At 42.7% G+C, this 17,136-nt stretch overlaps 1 protein-coding gene across 1 annotated transcript in view; it reads left to right on the top strand.

Moving 5' to 3' along the window:
* The window catches only part of LOC137097883 (RNA demethylase ALKBH5-like), a 28,907-nt gene extending 20,466 nt beyond the window's left edge, over positions 1 to 8,441 (top strand). Inside the window, exons 4-5 of the mRNA XM_067473232.1 lie at positions 1,406 to 1,546; positions 4,051 to 8,441. Of these exons, the coding sequence (XP_067329333.1) occupies positions 1,406 to 1,546; positions 4,051 to 4,240 (331 nt within the window). The 3' untranslated portion in view covers positions 4,241 to 8,441. The remainder of the gene's footprint in view (positions 1 to 1,405; positions 1,547 to 4,050) is intronic.
* Positions 8,442 to 17,136: the final 8,695 nt, after the last annotated feature.

A 17,136-nucleotide genomic window follows, 5' to 3' on the forward strand; every position in this document is an offset into this window, starting at 1 on the left:
TGTACCTGACTCCTGCTCTCAAGACAAAATGCTAGTCTGACTCCTCCTCTTTTCTGCATGATCTGGCCAACTTCAAGATTGTCTCCATGTCTGTAACACCAGAAATGAACCCTGGCTTGATCCAGCATTCTCTCAACCATAGGAGTTTAGTGTCTAGATCAATGGTTCTCAACCTTCCACATTCTGTGACCCTTTCATCATGTTGTGGTGACCAGCAACCATAAAATTATTTTTGTTGCTATTTCACAACTGTAATTTTGCTACTCTTACAAGTCTTAATGTAAATATCTGATATGCAGGACGTATTTTCATTCAGTGGACGAAATTTCAAACAAATACCCGATATGCCCAAATTTGAATACTATGGGAGGTATTGATTTGTCATTTGGGAGTTGTAGTTGCTAGGATTTATACAATCAAGGAGCATTCTGAACTCTGCAAATGATAGAATTGAACCATCTTGGTTCTCATGACCAACAGTATGACCAACAGAAAATACTAGAAGGATTTGGTAGCCATTGAGCTTTAGTTTTGGGAGTTGTAGTTCACCTACATCCAGAGAGTACTGTGGACTCAAACATGATAGATCTGAACCAAACTTGGCACAAATACTCAGTATGCACAAATGTGATCACTGGTGGATTTTGGAGAAAATAGACCTTGACATTTGGAACTTGTTAGTTACTGGGATTTATAGTTCACGGCAATCAAAGAGCATTCTGAATTGGGCCCAACTTCCCACACAGAACCTCCCTGACCAACAGAAAATACTGTGTTTTCTGGTCTTTGGTGACCCCTCTGAAACCCGCCTCCTGACCCCCAGGTTGAGAAACGCTGGTCTAGATGGAGGGAAGTCACAGTCTCTATCCATTCTGCCTTGGTCACCTAGAATAATCTTTTGTCCATTTCTGGGCACCAGAATTCATGTATCATATTGACAAGGAAGAATGTGTCAGGAGAAGGATGGGCTAAATACCAAATGTTTGGAAGCCTAGCCTTCTGAGAAACTGTTGAAGGAGCTGGGATTATTTAGCCTGGAAAAAAGAAGGCTGAAAGAAAGGAGCATGAGAAACATGCTTAAACATTTGAAAGGATGTCCCAGTGAGAAGAAGGGGACAAACTTGTCTTCTGTTCTGGCAGCACTGTGGAGCCATGGATTCAAATTGCAAGAGAAGAGGTTCCACCTAAATATTAGGAAGAACTTCCTGACAGTAAGAGCTGTTCAGCATTGGAATATGCCGTTGCCTGGTAGTTCAGTGGAGCCTCCTTTTCTGGAGGTTTTTAAGCAGAAGCTGGATGGCTCTCTGTCGGGAAGGCTTTGATTGTTTCTCTGCCTGGTAGAATGGGGTTAGAATGAATAACCCTTGGGGGTTGCTTACATTTAACATGTTCTTAATACCTGCAGGACCCGACTGGATGCCCCGCGGTTGGAGATGCGAACCCTGATGCCAGGCTATGCCTCTGACCGTCTCTCGGGAAGCAACCGGGACCCCATCCTGAAGCCAAAAAGGTCCCATCGCAAAGCGGATCCAGACGCTGCCCACCGGTAAGGAAACCCTTCCCAAAGGAGGGATTAGGATGGAGGAGGCTCCTTTTTGAAGGAGAGGGAGCTATGCGTGCGTAGCTCTACAAATGTGGAGTGAGTTAGCTTTCCCTCTGGTTTTAATGATTTGTTTCTTTGGTGATGTGAAAATCACTGGAAAGCACACTTTATAGCTCCAGGGTCTAGGTTTTTTTTTAAATCTGTATGCTGAGGTCCAAATTCTGAAATTGATAAATTGTGCAAGGCTGGTAATTGCTTCCAGTTATAGAAGGAAGTTTGGGGAGTTGAATCCGTGGCAGGAGAGACAGAAATGTGGGAGTGACTCCCATCGCTTTACCTGCAGGAGGCCTGAATCTCTGATTCTGCAAGGGCTGGGAGCCAACTAACTAGCGCTCCAGTTCCCCCATGGTCTGAATGGCCTAGATCACCAAAATACCTCTGTTTTTCTTCAGAATCCTCTCCAAACGGTGACCAGAAATGACGTCACCTTTCAGTCTGTTGCCATTTTGAGTTTAAATGTTTTGAAAAGGAGGTATTTGGAGATGGTATTAAACCTGTCTCTGATCCCAGGCTCCTGGCATGTTTTGTAATGATGATGGGAACTGTCCTGTTGGCGAATGAAATGTTAGATCCCTTCTGTAATCACATATTGATAATGTTCCTTATTAGACATTTATAATGGGTTTCTTGTACCCAAAGAGTAGATTTAAGTAGAGTAGTCAGTTAATAATAAGTTGCTGTTAATTGCCAGTCTAAGCTTTGCTCAGTAACTAGGCACCTGGAGAAGAAAGGGATGGAACATCACCACCACCATCATTAAGATTATTTTATGTATAATAATAATAATAATAATAATTTATTTATACCCTGCCACCATCTCTCCAAGGGACTCGGTGTGGCTTACATGAGGCCAAGCCCACAGTACATCAATAACAAAAGCAATAACAAAAACAATCAATACAATACAATTAACATAAATCACATAAACAATAACATGCCTCTGGGATGTGATCCCAGAGGCATGCTGGGAGCAGTAGTTCCCTGGCTCCTAAAGCTGTCAGAATGCCTCTGGGAGCACATCCCAGCGCTTCTCGGAGTCGGCGTCCGGAGGCCCAAGGAAGTGTCTTTGGATGACTCCCAGCAGCGCTGGGCAGCAGCGTGCCCTGACTCCTACTGCTCCCAGCATGCTTCTGGGAGCACATCCAAGGCATGCTGTCACCCAGCGCTGCTAGGAGTCGGCATCCAGAAGCACTTCCTTGGGCCTAGGCAAGCCTTTGGAGGAGGTAAGTGGCGAGGGCGGAGGAGGTCCTTGAATGGAGAGCGGCGGGGACAGCAAGGAAAGCCCAGCGGGCCATCTCCCCCAGCCATTCTCCGTGGCAATGTGACCTGCTACTCCTCCTCCCCTTGCCCTCTCTCCCTCCTCAAGCCGTGCCACTAAGGGCGATTTTATTTTTTTCTTTAACTTATTTTAGTTTATACCCGCGTACTAGACGACCCCCAACTTTTCATGTGATTTTCCAGATTGTTTTGTTAATCTTATGGTTATGTTGTTTTTACTTTGTATGTTCTGTGATTTTTACCTGGGAACTGCTCTGAGTCCCCTCAGAGAGATAGAGATAGATATAAATAAAGTTTTTTTGGCATTACTACCTCTGAGGATGCTTGCCATAGATGCAGGTGAAACGTCAGGAGAAAATGCCTCTAGAACATGGCCATATAGCCCGGAAAAACCTACAACAACCCAAAGTTTTTTTATTATTATTATTATAAAAAGTCGTCTAGTATGCCGGAATATACGGTGTATATTAACAAACAAAGAATGGAAGGTTGCTATTTCCAACAGATTGTGTAAAAACTAAAGACCACCAACCACTATGTAAAGATATATATAGATATAAATATATAATTCTCTCTCTGTGTCCATGAATTCACTGTCCATGGATTCAATGGCCCTTTGAAGACAATCATAATGAAGCCGGTGTGGCCTTCGATGAAAATGAGTTTGACTCCCTGCACTAAATGGACAAGAGAAAGAGTCCCAAACACCAGTTCAATGCTTGTGCACCAAATGCTTGAATACCTAGCCTATATATTGTGTGTCCTTTGTGTCACCTACATTTCTGACAATAGTAGTCTGTGGTGGCGCAGTGGGTTAAACCTTTGTGCCGGTAGGACTGCTGACCAACAGGAGAGAGCGGGTTGAGCTCCCTCTATCAGTTCCTGCTCCCCATGCCGGGGACATGAGAGAAGTCTCCCACAAGGATGGTAAAATACCAAAAATCCCAATGTCCTTGCAGACGGCCAATTGTCTCACACCAGTAGCGACTTGCAGTTTCTCTAGTCACTCCTGACACACACACAAAAAAGTCTGTGGTACCTGTGTTGTGCTTTCCCATGAGGTTTCTCAGATTGTGGACTTATTTCGAAGGCAGGTTAGGTCTGCAGCTGACCCCACCTAACCCAGATGTGTGTGCATCTCTTTTTCTCTCCTCCACCTGCTTTTCCAGGCCTCGCATTTTAGAAATGGATAAAGAGGAGAACCGGCGCTCCGTCCTTTTGCCCAAGCACAGGAGGCGGAGCCATTTCAGCTCCGAGAACTATTGGCGGAAGTCTCACGGGGAGGACTTTGAGGAAGAGGAGGAGGAGGAGGAAGAGGACGGCAGCCCCGCTCGCAAAGTCAAAATGAGGCGGCATTGAGGGAGTCCTGTCCTTTCCTTTTCCCCATCACCTTCCCTGCATCCAGGATCACAGCTGCTGAGACCGGCCTTCGGACCGTGGAGTTGCACGACTTTTCTCTTCCCCGTCTCTCTTTCTAATCCTCCATCTTTCACCTTCCTCTCTTTCTAGCCTCCTTGTCAGGCCGAGGAATACCCAGCAGGCATCTGGCTTGAACAATAATAATAATAATCCATCAGGGCATCCTACCAACCGGGATGTGTTCGATGCCACCTGCCTTGCCATTCTTTTTTCTTTTGAAGGAAAAGCTGTGTTGTTGTTCTGAGAGGCGTGTATATGTAGAAAAATGCCAAAAAAAAAATGACCAGAAGGGTTGCGGATGTCCTTTTGCGCTCTCATGCCGCCGCTTCTTTTGAAACAACGCAATCCCCACGCGCCTGTTCTGAGTTATTCAGCGTCCGATCCCACGCGAGGCACTCTGGCAGCCGCCATCCTAACACCAAAGGGCTCCCTGGTTTCCGAAGTCCGTGTGCGGATTGTTTTTATCTCCCTCACCACCACCATTACCACCACCATCCTTTACTATTATTATTATTTTTCTCTTGCTGTTGTTCGGAAGACGTCACCCTCCCGCAACTGGAAAACGAAACCGCAAAAGCTTCGCGAAAACACTTCTGTCACGGCACCGGATGACAAAGCGTCGGTCGGACGTGTTGCACTTTAGCGTCAGGGTTCTCCCCCTTTTCCCCGTGTGCGTGCGTGTATGGCGTGTGTGTGTGAGTTCCGTCAAATGCCATATAACCCTCCCCCCCCCCTTTCCTTTTATTTGCTTGAGCTCGCAAGCATCTTGTGTTTGTTTCTGCGCTGCTAATGGAAGGATACCGAGAGGTGTTTCTCTTTTCTGTGAAGGATTTGTGGCAGTCCCGTCCCCGGAGCTGCTGCTCAGGATCTCAGCCAAGGGGTCGATAGGAGCAAATCTTGAAGGGAGGGAGGGAGGGAGAGAGGGAAGAAGGAAAATCCCCGCGTTCTGGCGTCCCTTTTGCTCTAACTGCATTTATCAGAAGGGGCATCGTGTCCCCAACAGGTTCTCCGTAGGCTCAGGCTGTGTGCAAAAACAATCTTTCGTTTTGGTTGGTTTGCTCAGGAGAGACATCCCAGTGTGTTGAACCCCTTCCCTCGTGTGTCAAGTTGGCTCTGTTCTGTTCAAACGCACACAGATCCCTGTCATTTTAGGGGGTGGAAACCCCCCACCCCAAAAAAGGCTTTCTCCAACCTCACTACACCTTTTGATGCTTGAATATGGATCCTTTTCCTTTCTTTTTGTTGTCTGTCCCAGAAAGGGAGACGGACTGGGGAAACACCTGCCTTTGCCATTTATGTTGAGCAGAGAGTTGTGTATCTTAGCAAAACAGTTGTGTGTACCTCTGCCTTCAGTGTTTTTAAGGTGGATCAGTTCCTGGGGAGTCAGGCTCAGGGAAGGCCAAGTCATGGAGCAGGATCCACGAGCTAATCATGGTTCAGTTTGGCTAGGAAAAGGAATCATTGGACACCTCCATTCCTACCAGACTGACCTCTTGTTTTAGTCATGCAGTGCAAGCTCTTTCACCATGCTTAGTGCTTTTGTTCTCCTGCTTGAGCACCACAAAGCTGCGAGTTGGGATTTTGTCCACGTGGTTTTGTTTTTAAATACATCTTCTCCTCTTTATGCCCTTGCTCTGCCCCAAACAGAAGGAGTTGCCAGACTTTCAGAGGCAACTTGAAATGAGTTCAAATACTTTAAGCATAAACCCAGGTTGGCCTTGTAGTCTTTGCCCTTTCCACCTCACTCTCCACACTTTGCGTTGAAACAAAACTTGTTGAAACCACAGATCCCAGGATGGCTCCATTCCATGCTTTCTAGGGAGCAGAGTCATCCCGATTGCATTATTCTGGAATATATAGTTTCATAGATGATGCGCTTTGAATCCTGTGCCCAAACTACAAATCCCAGGTGTCTGCTGGATGTGTCCCATCAGTTGTGGCTTGGCAAGGAGAATACGATCGCCCCTGATTGCATTATTTTGGAAATAAAATATATTCCGTGATTTTAGGCCAAGGAAGGAGAGTGGGATCGCTCTCAATTACATTATCGTGGGATCTGTAGTTTCACTGTGTACTTCCAGTCCTCAGATGGACAGCCCAAGTTGTGAGGAATTACAGCCCCATTTGCCTTTTTTTAACAGCGAGATGGCCATATGCCATAAGCATTGAATTCTGATGAAATAAGAGTGTTGTGTGCTTTTTTCAGCTTCCTACTTTTAACCCCAGAGAATGAACGCCATGATTGATCATAACAAGGTTGCATTTACAAAAATAATATTAATTTGTTTTTACCACCTGCCTCTTTGGGCAACGTTAAAATGTCAGCAGAACACAGAAAGGCCCATTAGAAAACAGTTCGGTCTCTGTCCTGGCCTGCTGGCCCAGCACATTTCAGGCTGCTCTGGATTTTGGTTTTGTGCCAAAGGGGCACGGAATTAACTCCTGCAAAATCCAGATTGCAGACTATTTGTGACAAAAACACTTTCAAGGCCTCTCAATCCCATGAGAGAGGATCCATTCCACATCCCGGTCTTTAGTTTGTTTTAAAAGTCTTAGGTAGGCTTACAAAATGCATATTCTTCTTCCTCTAATGAATTCTCCAAATTGCTCCTAGGTTTCTCTCCTTTCCTCCCATGCTCATCCTTTCATATACAATCGAAAGCAGGCCCTATGACTTTGTGCAGCCGTGCTCCATATTGCCGGCATGCCTCTAGTTTTTGTAAACATTGATCTCAAAATCTTTTGGTTAAGGCAACAATGTCCAGCTGGCTGTTTTGCACAATACCTGTGTGGTTCCCAATTTTTCCGTCCTCTGCATGTTTTAGATTCTAGGAATCGAAGTGCGAAATTTGAGGAGGACCAAAGTTTTGGAACTGCCACGCTATGTAATGACGGTATTATAACACCCTCTAACTGCCATATCTCACATCCTGTGGGATCTTTGAGATGTGTAGCTTTGGGCTCCAATGCCACTCCACACTACATATCCCAAGACTCCACATTGTCATGAGTTAACTTGGAATGTCGCAGCACTTCGTGAAAGCTCTCTTTGCTTACAGGCATCATGTTTCTCCATACAACATCTGAGTGAGGTGGTTTTTCCCCTTGTCTAAAGCAGCTTGGTTTTTGTCTTGCCGCAAATTTGTTTTAATTTTATCTCCTTGATCGCTGGCAAAATGTCAAAAGAAACTCTGGGGAAAATTACACCATTTTCGGCCTTGATTTGAGCCTTGCTCCTCTTGGAAAATGTCCGCTCCGTCTTTCTAAAAAGTGATAAAAGAAAGGCATTCGGCAGGTGTCTCCCCCCAAGTCTCATTTTCTTGCAAAGTGGGGCAGCAAAACAACAGAATTGCGCATTTGCTCTTTGCCTTTCAGCGTCCGAACCCAAGGCAACAGCCTTTGGGTTGCAAACTATTCACCTTTTGCTTCTATGACTCCCCAAAAAAATGTTGGAAAGAGAACCCGAGGCTGGAGAAAAAACAATCCTTAACTTTAGAAAAGATCCGGTAAGGCTTTGGATCCATTTCCAGCTCATTTGGGTTTGTTTGAAATGCCAAGTGCTGTCAAACTTGATTCTGAAGGTTTCTATCAAGATCTGTATACATATGCATATATGTATTTCTCAATGTAATCAGTCCAATCTGCTCCGAATCGCACCTGGGTTTCTCCCCTTGGCACCACCGGCCTTCCTCCCAAGCACACACTGACAAATTACAAGGAAGAAAAAAAAGGAGAAGTTCTGGCTGACTCTTTTTTGTGTATTTTTTTTAAATAAATAAAGATCTAATTTTTTGTTACAAATGAAAAAAAAGAATAAGTGGCAATATTTTTTTTCTGTAATTTTTCATAGGAAAAAAAAAGCAAAACAAAAAGTGTGATTTGTAAACCGATTGTACAGTTCCGAAGTTTGAGATACACGAAATAAATAACCCTAACTGCGTGGCACGCTGTAAATGGGAGGGAGGGCAGGGAGAGATTATTTTCCATACCGTACAGATGTCTTTGGGGAGAAAATCTTTTAATTTGGGTTGATTTAGAAAGAACTCTAGGGGGAAAAAATCTCAATTTTTTTTCTCCCACTTTTTTCTTGTATAGAATGCTGCATTTAACTAAATAAAAGCCGAAAGCATCACTTGACAGACTTGGTTGTTTGGGTGTGTGTTGTTTGGAGAACAGTTTGAACTTTTCGTGTTTTGTTTTCCATATAAAGGGATTAACGAAGCTGGTATGTTCTTAACAGAAAGTTTGGAGGCAAGAAGTAACATAGGAGGAATAAAAGGTAAAGGTTTCCTCGTTGACATTAAGTCTAGTCGTGTCCAACTCTGGAGGGTGGTGCTCATCTTCATTTCTAAGCCAGAGAGCTGGCGTTGTCCTTAGACTCCTTCAAGTTCATATGGCCGGCATGAATACAAAAATATAGTAATATATAATGCTAATATTGTGCTGTGCTAATAATATAATATATTGTATATGCATATAATATTGATAATATAATGTAATACAATGTAATGGTCATAATAATGCAATATAATAATTGTATTTTATTTATTACATATAATATTACTAATATTACAGTATAGTTTTATAGTACAATATTGTAATATATAATACTAATATTGTGCTATGCTAATAATTATATATTGCATATACATATAATATTGATCATAATATTGGAATACAATATAATACTAATAATGCAATAGAATAATTATATTTTATATTACATGTAATATTACTAATAATAATGCAGTGTAGTGGTATAGTACAATATAGTAATATATAATACTAATATTGTGCTATGCTAACAATTATATATTGTATGTACATATAATATTGATCATAATATTGTGATACAATATAATACTAATAATGCAATAGAATAATTATATTTTATATTACATGTAATTTTACTAATAATAATGCAGTATAGGGGTATAGTACAATATATTAATATATAATACTAATATTGTGCTATGCTAATAATATAATATATTGTATGTACATATAATAAATATTGATCATAATATTGTAATACAATATAATACTAATACAATATCATTATATATTTTATATTACATGTAATTTTACTAATAATGCAGTATAGTGGTATAGTACAATATAGTAATATATAATACTAATATTGTGCTATGCTAATAATTATATATTGTATGTACATATATTGATCATAATGTAATACAATATAATACTAATAATGCAATAGAATAATTCTATATTTTATATTACATGTAATATTACTAATAATAATGCAGTGTAGTGGTATAGTACAATATATTAATATATAATACTAATATTGTGCTATGCTAATAATATAATATATTGTATGTACATATAACTTGTAACCTGCTCTGAGTCCCCTTCAGGGTGAGAAGGGCGGATAAATAGAGCACCGCTACCTTCCCGCAGAAGTGATACCTATTGATCTACTCACATTTGCATGTTTTCAAACTGCTATGTTGGCAGAAGCTGGGACTAACAACAGGAGCTCACACCATCCCGCAGATTCGAACCACTAACCTTCTGGTCAGCAAGTTCTGCAGTTTAGCGGTTTAACCGGCTACGCCACTGCGGACCCAGTATAGAAGGAATAGGGATAGCTTTCTCCACCAGAAGCAGAGCAGCAGTTCAATGTCTTTCAGCCAAGCTTTGGCTTTGAGCCTATGAAATGGAACACCCAGGTCAGGTAAGCCTTTCATGGGGAGATCATTTAAAGCAGTGTTTCTCAACCTTCCTAATGCCACAACCCCTTGATATAGTTGCTCATGTTATACTGACCCTCAACCATAAAATTATTTTCGTTGCTACTTCATCACTGTAATTTTGCTGCTGTTATGAATCGTAATGTAAATATCTGATATGCAGGATTATTTTATTATTTTATCATTATTATTTTTATTCACTGAACCAAATTTGGCACAAACAACAGATATGCCCAAATTTGAATACTGGTGAGATTTGGGAGGGGTTGATTTTGTCATTTGGGAGTTGAAGTTGCTGGGATCAGGGCCAGCTAACACCTCCCAAAAAAGGATCCTCAGGCAGCATCTAATGGCAAGGCCATTAGATGCTGATCAAGCTGGCCAATTACAACGTTCACACTTGCCTCAAACAGACAGAGTTCTTTCTCCCACCCTGGACATTCTATAGATATGTAAACCTCACTTGCCTAGTTTCCAACAGATTCCTGAACCTCTGAGGATGCCTGCCATAGATGTGGGAGAAACATCAGGAGAGAATGCTTCTGGAACATGGCATTTGTGTTGTTCATTCGTTCAGTCGTCTCCGACTCTTCGTGACCTCATGGACCAGCCCACACCAGAGCTCCCTGTCAGCCGTCACCACCCCCAGCTCCTTCAAGGTCAGTCCAGTCACTTCAAGGATGCCGTCCATCCATCTTGCCCTTGGTCGGCTCCTCTTCCTTTTGCCTTCCACTTTCCCCAGCATAATTGTCTTCTCTAGGCTTTGCTGTCTCCTCATGATGTGGCCAAAGTACTTCAACTTTGTCTCTAGTCTCCTTCCCTCCAGTGAGCAGTCGGGCTTTATTTCCTGGAGGATGGACTGGTTAGATCTTCTCGCAGTCCAAGGCACTCTCAGCACTTTCCTCCAACACCACAACTCAAAAGCATCTCTCTTCCTTCGCTCAGCCTTCCCTAAGGTCCAGCTCTCACATCCGTAGGTGACTACAGGGAATACCATGGCTTTGACTATACGGATCTTTGTTGCCAGTCTGATGTCTCTGCTCTTTACTATTTTATCGAGATTGGACATTGCTCTCCTCCCAAGAAGGAAGTGTCTCCTGATTTCCTGGCCACAGTCTGCATCTGCAGTCATCTTTGCACCTAGAAATACAAAGTCTGTCACGGCCTCCACATTTTCTCCCTCTATTTTCCAGTTGTCAATCATTCTTGTTGCCATAATCTTGGTTTTTTTGACGTTTAGCTGCAACCCATGGCGTTACAGCCTGGAAAACTCACAACAACCCAGTGATTCTGGCCATGAAATGCTTTGAACATATTAGGAAGACCTTCCTAAGAGCACCTGGACATTGAAATATTCTCCACTGCAGTCTCCTCTGAAGGTTTTTAAACAGGTTGGATGGCCTTCTGTCGGGAGTGCTTTGATTATGTCTCCTTTTTGGCAGCATGGGGTAGGATTAGATGGTCCTGGGGTTCTCTTCCAATTAAGGATTCTATGCTCACTGGAACAGAAAACTTGACATTTCACACTGCTGCACATGGCACACCGATGTGCCTTTTGTGTCAAGCTCCTTTGCAATACAGGTGTTGCACAGTGGTGCAGTTCCAAACCCTGCAGGTTTCCAAAGACGTCAGGCCCCCACAGGGTTCAGGTGCCATATTTCCTAATTTTCCAAGTCACAAAAAGAATCTCCTGGGGAGAAGCAACAAAAGATGGGGCTCAGGTTACTTGAAAAACTTTGCTTTGCTTTTGCATTACCTTCTCGACCCACAAGATGGTGCAGAGTGCCACGTTAGGGAGATAGAGAGAAGCAAGTGGAGAAAGTTAGGAAATGTGGAAGTTTCATATTGAAAAAAAGACATTTGGGAAGGTTTACCTAATATAATGACAGAACGGCTCTTTTCCCTTCAAGGCTTGGTCTCCCCAGGTAAGTTTGACAAATTTTACATTCTAAAATCTTGCAAAGTCATACCAGTAAGATGGGAAAAAAATAATAATGCCATTTAATTAAACAAGTTGGTTAATTTGCACTGAATATGTGATGATGGCAAAACCTTGATAGCAATATCATAGCATGGAGGCGTTCTGGTGCCTTGAACACACCAGATGCAAGTCCGTGACAGAATAGACACATTATTATTATTATTATTATTATTATTATTCTGACACAAAACACAGTATGTTACAGCAAATGAGATCTCTATGCTGGATTTCGTATCACAAAATCACAAGTCGAACACTTCCCAAGTGTCTAGGACTGTGTGATGTATATTATTATTATTATTATTATTATTATTAGTATCTACGACTGTGTGATGCATTTTCAAATGATGCGCACAGATCCAAGTAAGGTGGCCTTTTGCAGTTGACAGATCGTGATTTTGTCGATGTTTATTGTTTCCAAATGCCGACTGAGATCTTTTGGTACGGCACCCAGTGCGCCAATGACTTGGGGCCACCTGGACTGGTTGATGCCATCAGAGCCTTTGCAGTTCGATTTTGAGGTCTTGATAGCGGCTGAGATTTTCCTGTTGTTTTCCCTCAATGTGGCTGTCACCCGATATGGTGACATCAATAATCCAGACTTTTTTCTTTTCCACAATTGTGATGTCTGGTGTATTGTGTTCCAAAACTTTGTCAGTCTGGATTCGAAAGTCCCACAGTATGTTCATTTTCCATGACCTTTGCAGGTTTATGATCCCACCAATTCTTTGCCACTGGCAGGTGGTACTTGTGGCATAAGTTCCAGTGAATCATCTGGGCCACAGAGTTGTGCCTCTGTTTGTAGTCCGTCTGTGCAATTTTCTTGCAAGAGCTGAGGATATGGTCCATGGTTTCATCAGCTTCCTAACACAGTATGCATTTTGGGTCATCAGCTGATTTTTCGATCCTGGCCTTAAAGGCATTTGTTCTGATGGCTTGCCCCTGGGCTGCAAGAATCAGGCCTTCAGTCTCCTTCTTCAGGAGTCTATAACCAGGTCTTCTCCTTGTCAACTTTTCCTTCAATTTTGTCAAGGAACTGCCCATGCAATGCTTTGTTGTGCTAGCTGTCAGCTCTGGTTTGGAGTGCAGTTTTCTTGCACTGACTCTTTGTCTGCTGTGCTTTGAGAAGATTCCAATTTCTGACTTCAATTAAAGCAGGTTCTTGACATATTCTGCCAGGGCGTGTTTTTCTTCTTAATTATTATAATGGAGTCCCCAGTGGCACAGTGGGTTAAACCCTTGTTTAGGCAGGTCGCAGGTTCCAATCTGGGGAGAGCGCGGATGAGCTCCCTCTTGTCAGCTCCAGCTCCTCATGCGGGGACATGAGAGAAGCCTCCCACAAGGATGATAAAAACATCAAATCATCCGGGCGTCCCCTGGGCAACATCCTTGCAGACGGCCAATTCTCTCACACCAGAAGTGACTTGCAGTTTCTCAAGTCACTCCTGACACGAAAAATTATTATTATTATTATTATTATTATTATTATTATATTTGAAACACAACAAGGTTAGTACACAGCAAACAAGGACGCTATGCTGACTTTTGTATTGGATCACATGTCGGACACTTCCAAAGTGTCTAGGACTGTGTGACATATCAGCAAATAATGCGTGCAGATCCCAGTAGGGTGGCCTTTTGCAGCCGACAGATGGTAATTTTGTCAGTGCCGATTGTTTTTAAGTACAGACCAAGGTCTTTAAGCACTGCATCCAGTGTGCCAATCACCACTGGGACCACCTTGACTGGTTTGTGCCAGAGTCTTTGCAGTTGCTGTTCTTCTTCTTCTTAATTTTATTATTATTATTTATATTCCACCCTTTTCTCTCTTAAAAGAGACTCAAAGCTGCCTTTTTATTATTTCTGATTTTTATTTATCCCGCCTTTTTCCCAATATAAGATGCTAACAGCAAACAATACACAATACAAAAGTGTTTTAATACACCTAAAGCAGATTTACCAAAATATTGATTAAAAATCTTGTGTCATGAGACATAAAATATTAAAAAATACCTTTAAAACAACACACAAATCGTCTTTCCTTGGCACCAGAATTTCATAGAATCATAGAATCAAAGAGTTGGAAGAGACCTCATGGGCCATCCAGTCCAACCCCCTGCCAAGAAGCAGGAATATTGCATTCAAATCACCCCTGACAGATGGCCATCCAGCCCCTGTTTGACGGTAAAATTCTTTGCATTCTTAACTTCCCCTTTTCCCCTGCGGATTTGCAATTTTAAGGATGCGGGTCCTATGATTGATGGTGACCTTGTGAATTTATAGGGCTTCCTTAGGCCTGGAAGACTCCATTAAGCATCGATGATTCACTGCTAAATGTCCCTCAGGAGACATTAAAAAGAAGGTTCAATTCTTAACCTTTGGTCCATCTGCTCTCCCAAGAGCAGTCAATGGAGCCGAGGAAGGTTGAATGGCAACTCCCTTGGGCCCAGGTCAAAGGCCAAGTGCCTTTAAATTAACTGTCCCTTGCTATTAGAGAGGACGGGTGTCCATTCTCATGAAAGGAAGAAAGCCTTTGAGGGGAATGAGAGGAGGACCATTTGGAACAGAACCATCAGATCCATGGGTTTTAGCTATTCTTTCAATGAACCTGCCGACTTCTAGCAGTCCCGTATATTTCGTGTATATTCAAAGCTGGTTGTGCCAATTCCTTCTTCTGAAATATGGCTTACGGCACCTGGAGTTAGTTGGCAATCTCCCACCCAGAATGGACCCCACCCAGAATGGATCCAAGATCAGACAAGATCCAATGGCTTTTGGAGTATTTACACCCCGTGTATGTTTGCATGTATCTTCAGGTGCATTTCCTGTAGACCAGTGTTTCCCAACCCGGGGGTTGGGACCCCTGAGGGGGTCGCGAGGGGGTGTCAGAGGGGTCGCCAAAGACCATAAGAAAACACAGTATTTTCTGATGGTCATGGGGATTCCATGTGGGAAGTTTGAGCCAATTCTATGGTTGGTGGAGTTCAGAATGTTCTTTGATTGTAATGAACTATAAATCCCAGCAACTACAACTCCCAAATGTCAAGATCTATTTTCCCCGGACTCCACCAGTGTTCACATTTGGGCATATTGTGTATTCATGCCAAGTTTGGTCCAGATCCACCATTGCATGAGTCCACAGTGCTCTCTGGATATAGGTGAACTACAACTCCCAAACTCAAGGTCAATGCCCATCAAACCCTTCCAATGTTTTCCATTGGTCATGGGAGCCAAGTTTGGTTTAAATCCATCGCTGGTGGAGTTCGGAATGCTCTTTGATTATAAGTGAACTATAAATCCCATCAACTACAACTCCCAACCCCACTAGCATTCACATTTGGGTGTATTGGGTATTTGTGCCCATTTTGGTCCAGTGAATGAAAATGCATCCTGCATATCAGATATTTACATTATGATTTATAACAGTAGTAAAATGGCTGTTATGAAGTAGCAATGAAAACAATATTATGGTTGGGGGTCACCACAACATGGGGGACTGTATTAAGGGGTCACGCCATTAGGAAGGTTGAGAACCACTGCCGTAGACCAATGGTTCTCAACCTTCCTAATGCTGTGACCCCTTAATGTTGTTTATTCGTTTAGTCGCTTCCAACTCTTTGTGACCTCATGGACCAGCCCAAGCCAGAGACCCCTGAATACAGTTCCTCACGTTGTGGTGACCCCCAACTATAACACTATTTTCGTTGCTACTTCATAAGTCTCATTATGCTACTGTTACGAATCGTAATGTAAATATTTGATACGTAGGATGTATTTTCATTCACTGGACCAAATTTGGCACAAATACCCAGTACGCCCCAATTTGAATACTGATGGGGTTCCAGGGGGGATTGATTTTGTCATTTGAGAGTTGTAGTTGCTGGGTGTTATAGTTCACCTACAATCAAAGAGCATTCTGAACTCCAACGATGGAATTGAACCAAATTTGGCACACAGAATTTCCATGACCAACAGAAAATACTGGAAGGGTTTGGTGAGCATTGACCTTGAGTTTTGGAGTTGTAGTTCACCTACACCAGAGAGCACTGTGGACTCAATGGATCAGGGGCAAACTTGGCACGAATACTCAATATGCCCAAATGTGAACACTGGTGACATTTGGGGAAAATAGACCTTGACATTTGGGAGTTGTAGTTGCTGGAATTTTTAGTTCACCTACAATCAAAGAGCATTCTGAACTCCACTCCAATGATGGAATTGAACCAAACTGGGCAGAAATCCCATGACCAACAAAAAATACTGGAAGGGTTTGGTGGGCATTGACCTTGGGTTTTGGAGTTGTAGTTCACCTACACCAGAGAGCACTGTGGACTCAATGGATCTGGGCCAAACTTGGCACGAATACGCAATATGCCCAAATGTGAACACTGGTGAAGTTTGGGGAAAATAGACCTTGACATTTGGGAGTTGTAGTTGCTGGGATTTATAGTTCACTTGAACCCACAATGGATCTGTACCAAACTTGGCACACTACCTACATGGCCAACATTGAAATGCTATGGGGTTGGGAGGGCTGTTTTTGAATTCTGGGAGTTGTAGTTCGTCGACACCGAAAAGGAAGAGGACAGGCAGAGAGATCTTCACCCTTCATTGTCGAAAGGCTTCCTAAAATCATCAGAAATATGTGTTTTCTGATGGTCTTTTGTGATCCCTCTGAAACCCTCCTCACGACCCACTCAAGAGTCCCAACTCTCAGGTTGAGAAATGCTGCCATAGAGCTTTCTTAGGTAAGGGATATCCAAGAGATGCTTCTGCTTTTGAAGCAGAATATTCCAGAATGTTCCTTGGCAGTCTCCCATTTCATATCTCGCTTTGCTTTTCAGAGGAGATGGGATCTGATGCCTTTAGGGGATTCAGGGTTTCAACCCTGTCCTCCCTCTCCGACTAATCAATAAGACTAGTCAATACAACTTGCCATTTTATGCTCTGAATAATAACTTGCTCAGTAGATGGAGGCAGGAATGGACTGGAATCTGACACTCAAGTTGTCACGTCAAGCGGAGCAAGAGATGGATGGATGGATGGATGGATGGATGGATGGATGGATGGATGGATAGATAGATAGATAGATAGATAGATAGATAGATAGATAGATAGATGATGGATGGAGGAGCTCC

The sequence above is a fragment of the Anolis sagrei genome, chromosome X (genome assembly GCF_037176765.1).
Source record: "Anolis sagrei isolate rAnoSag1 chromosome X, rAnoSag1.mat, whole genome shotgun sequence".
NCBI lineage: Eukaryota > Metazoa > Chordata > Lepidosauria > Squamata > Dactyloidae > Anolis > Anolis sagrei.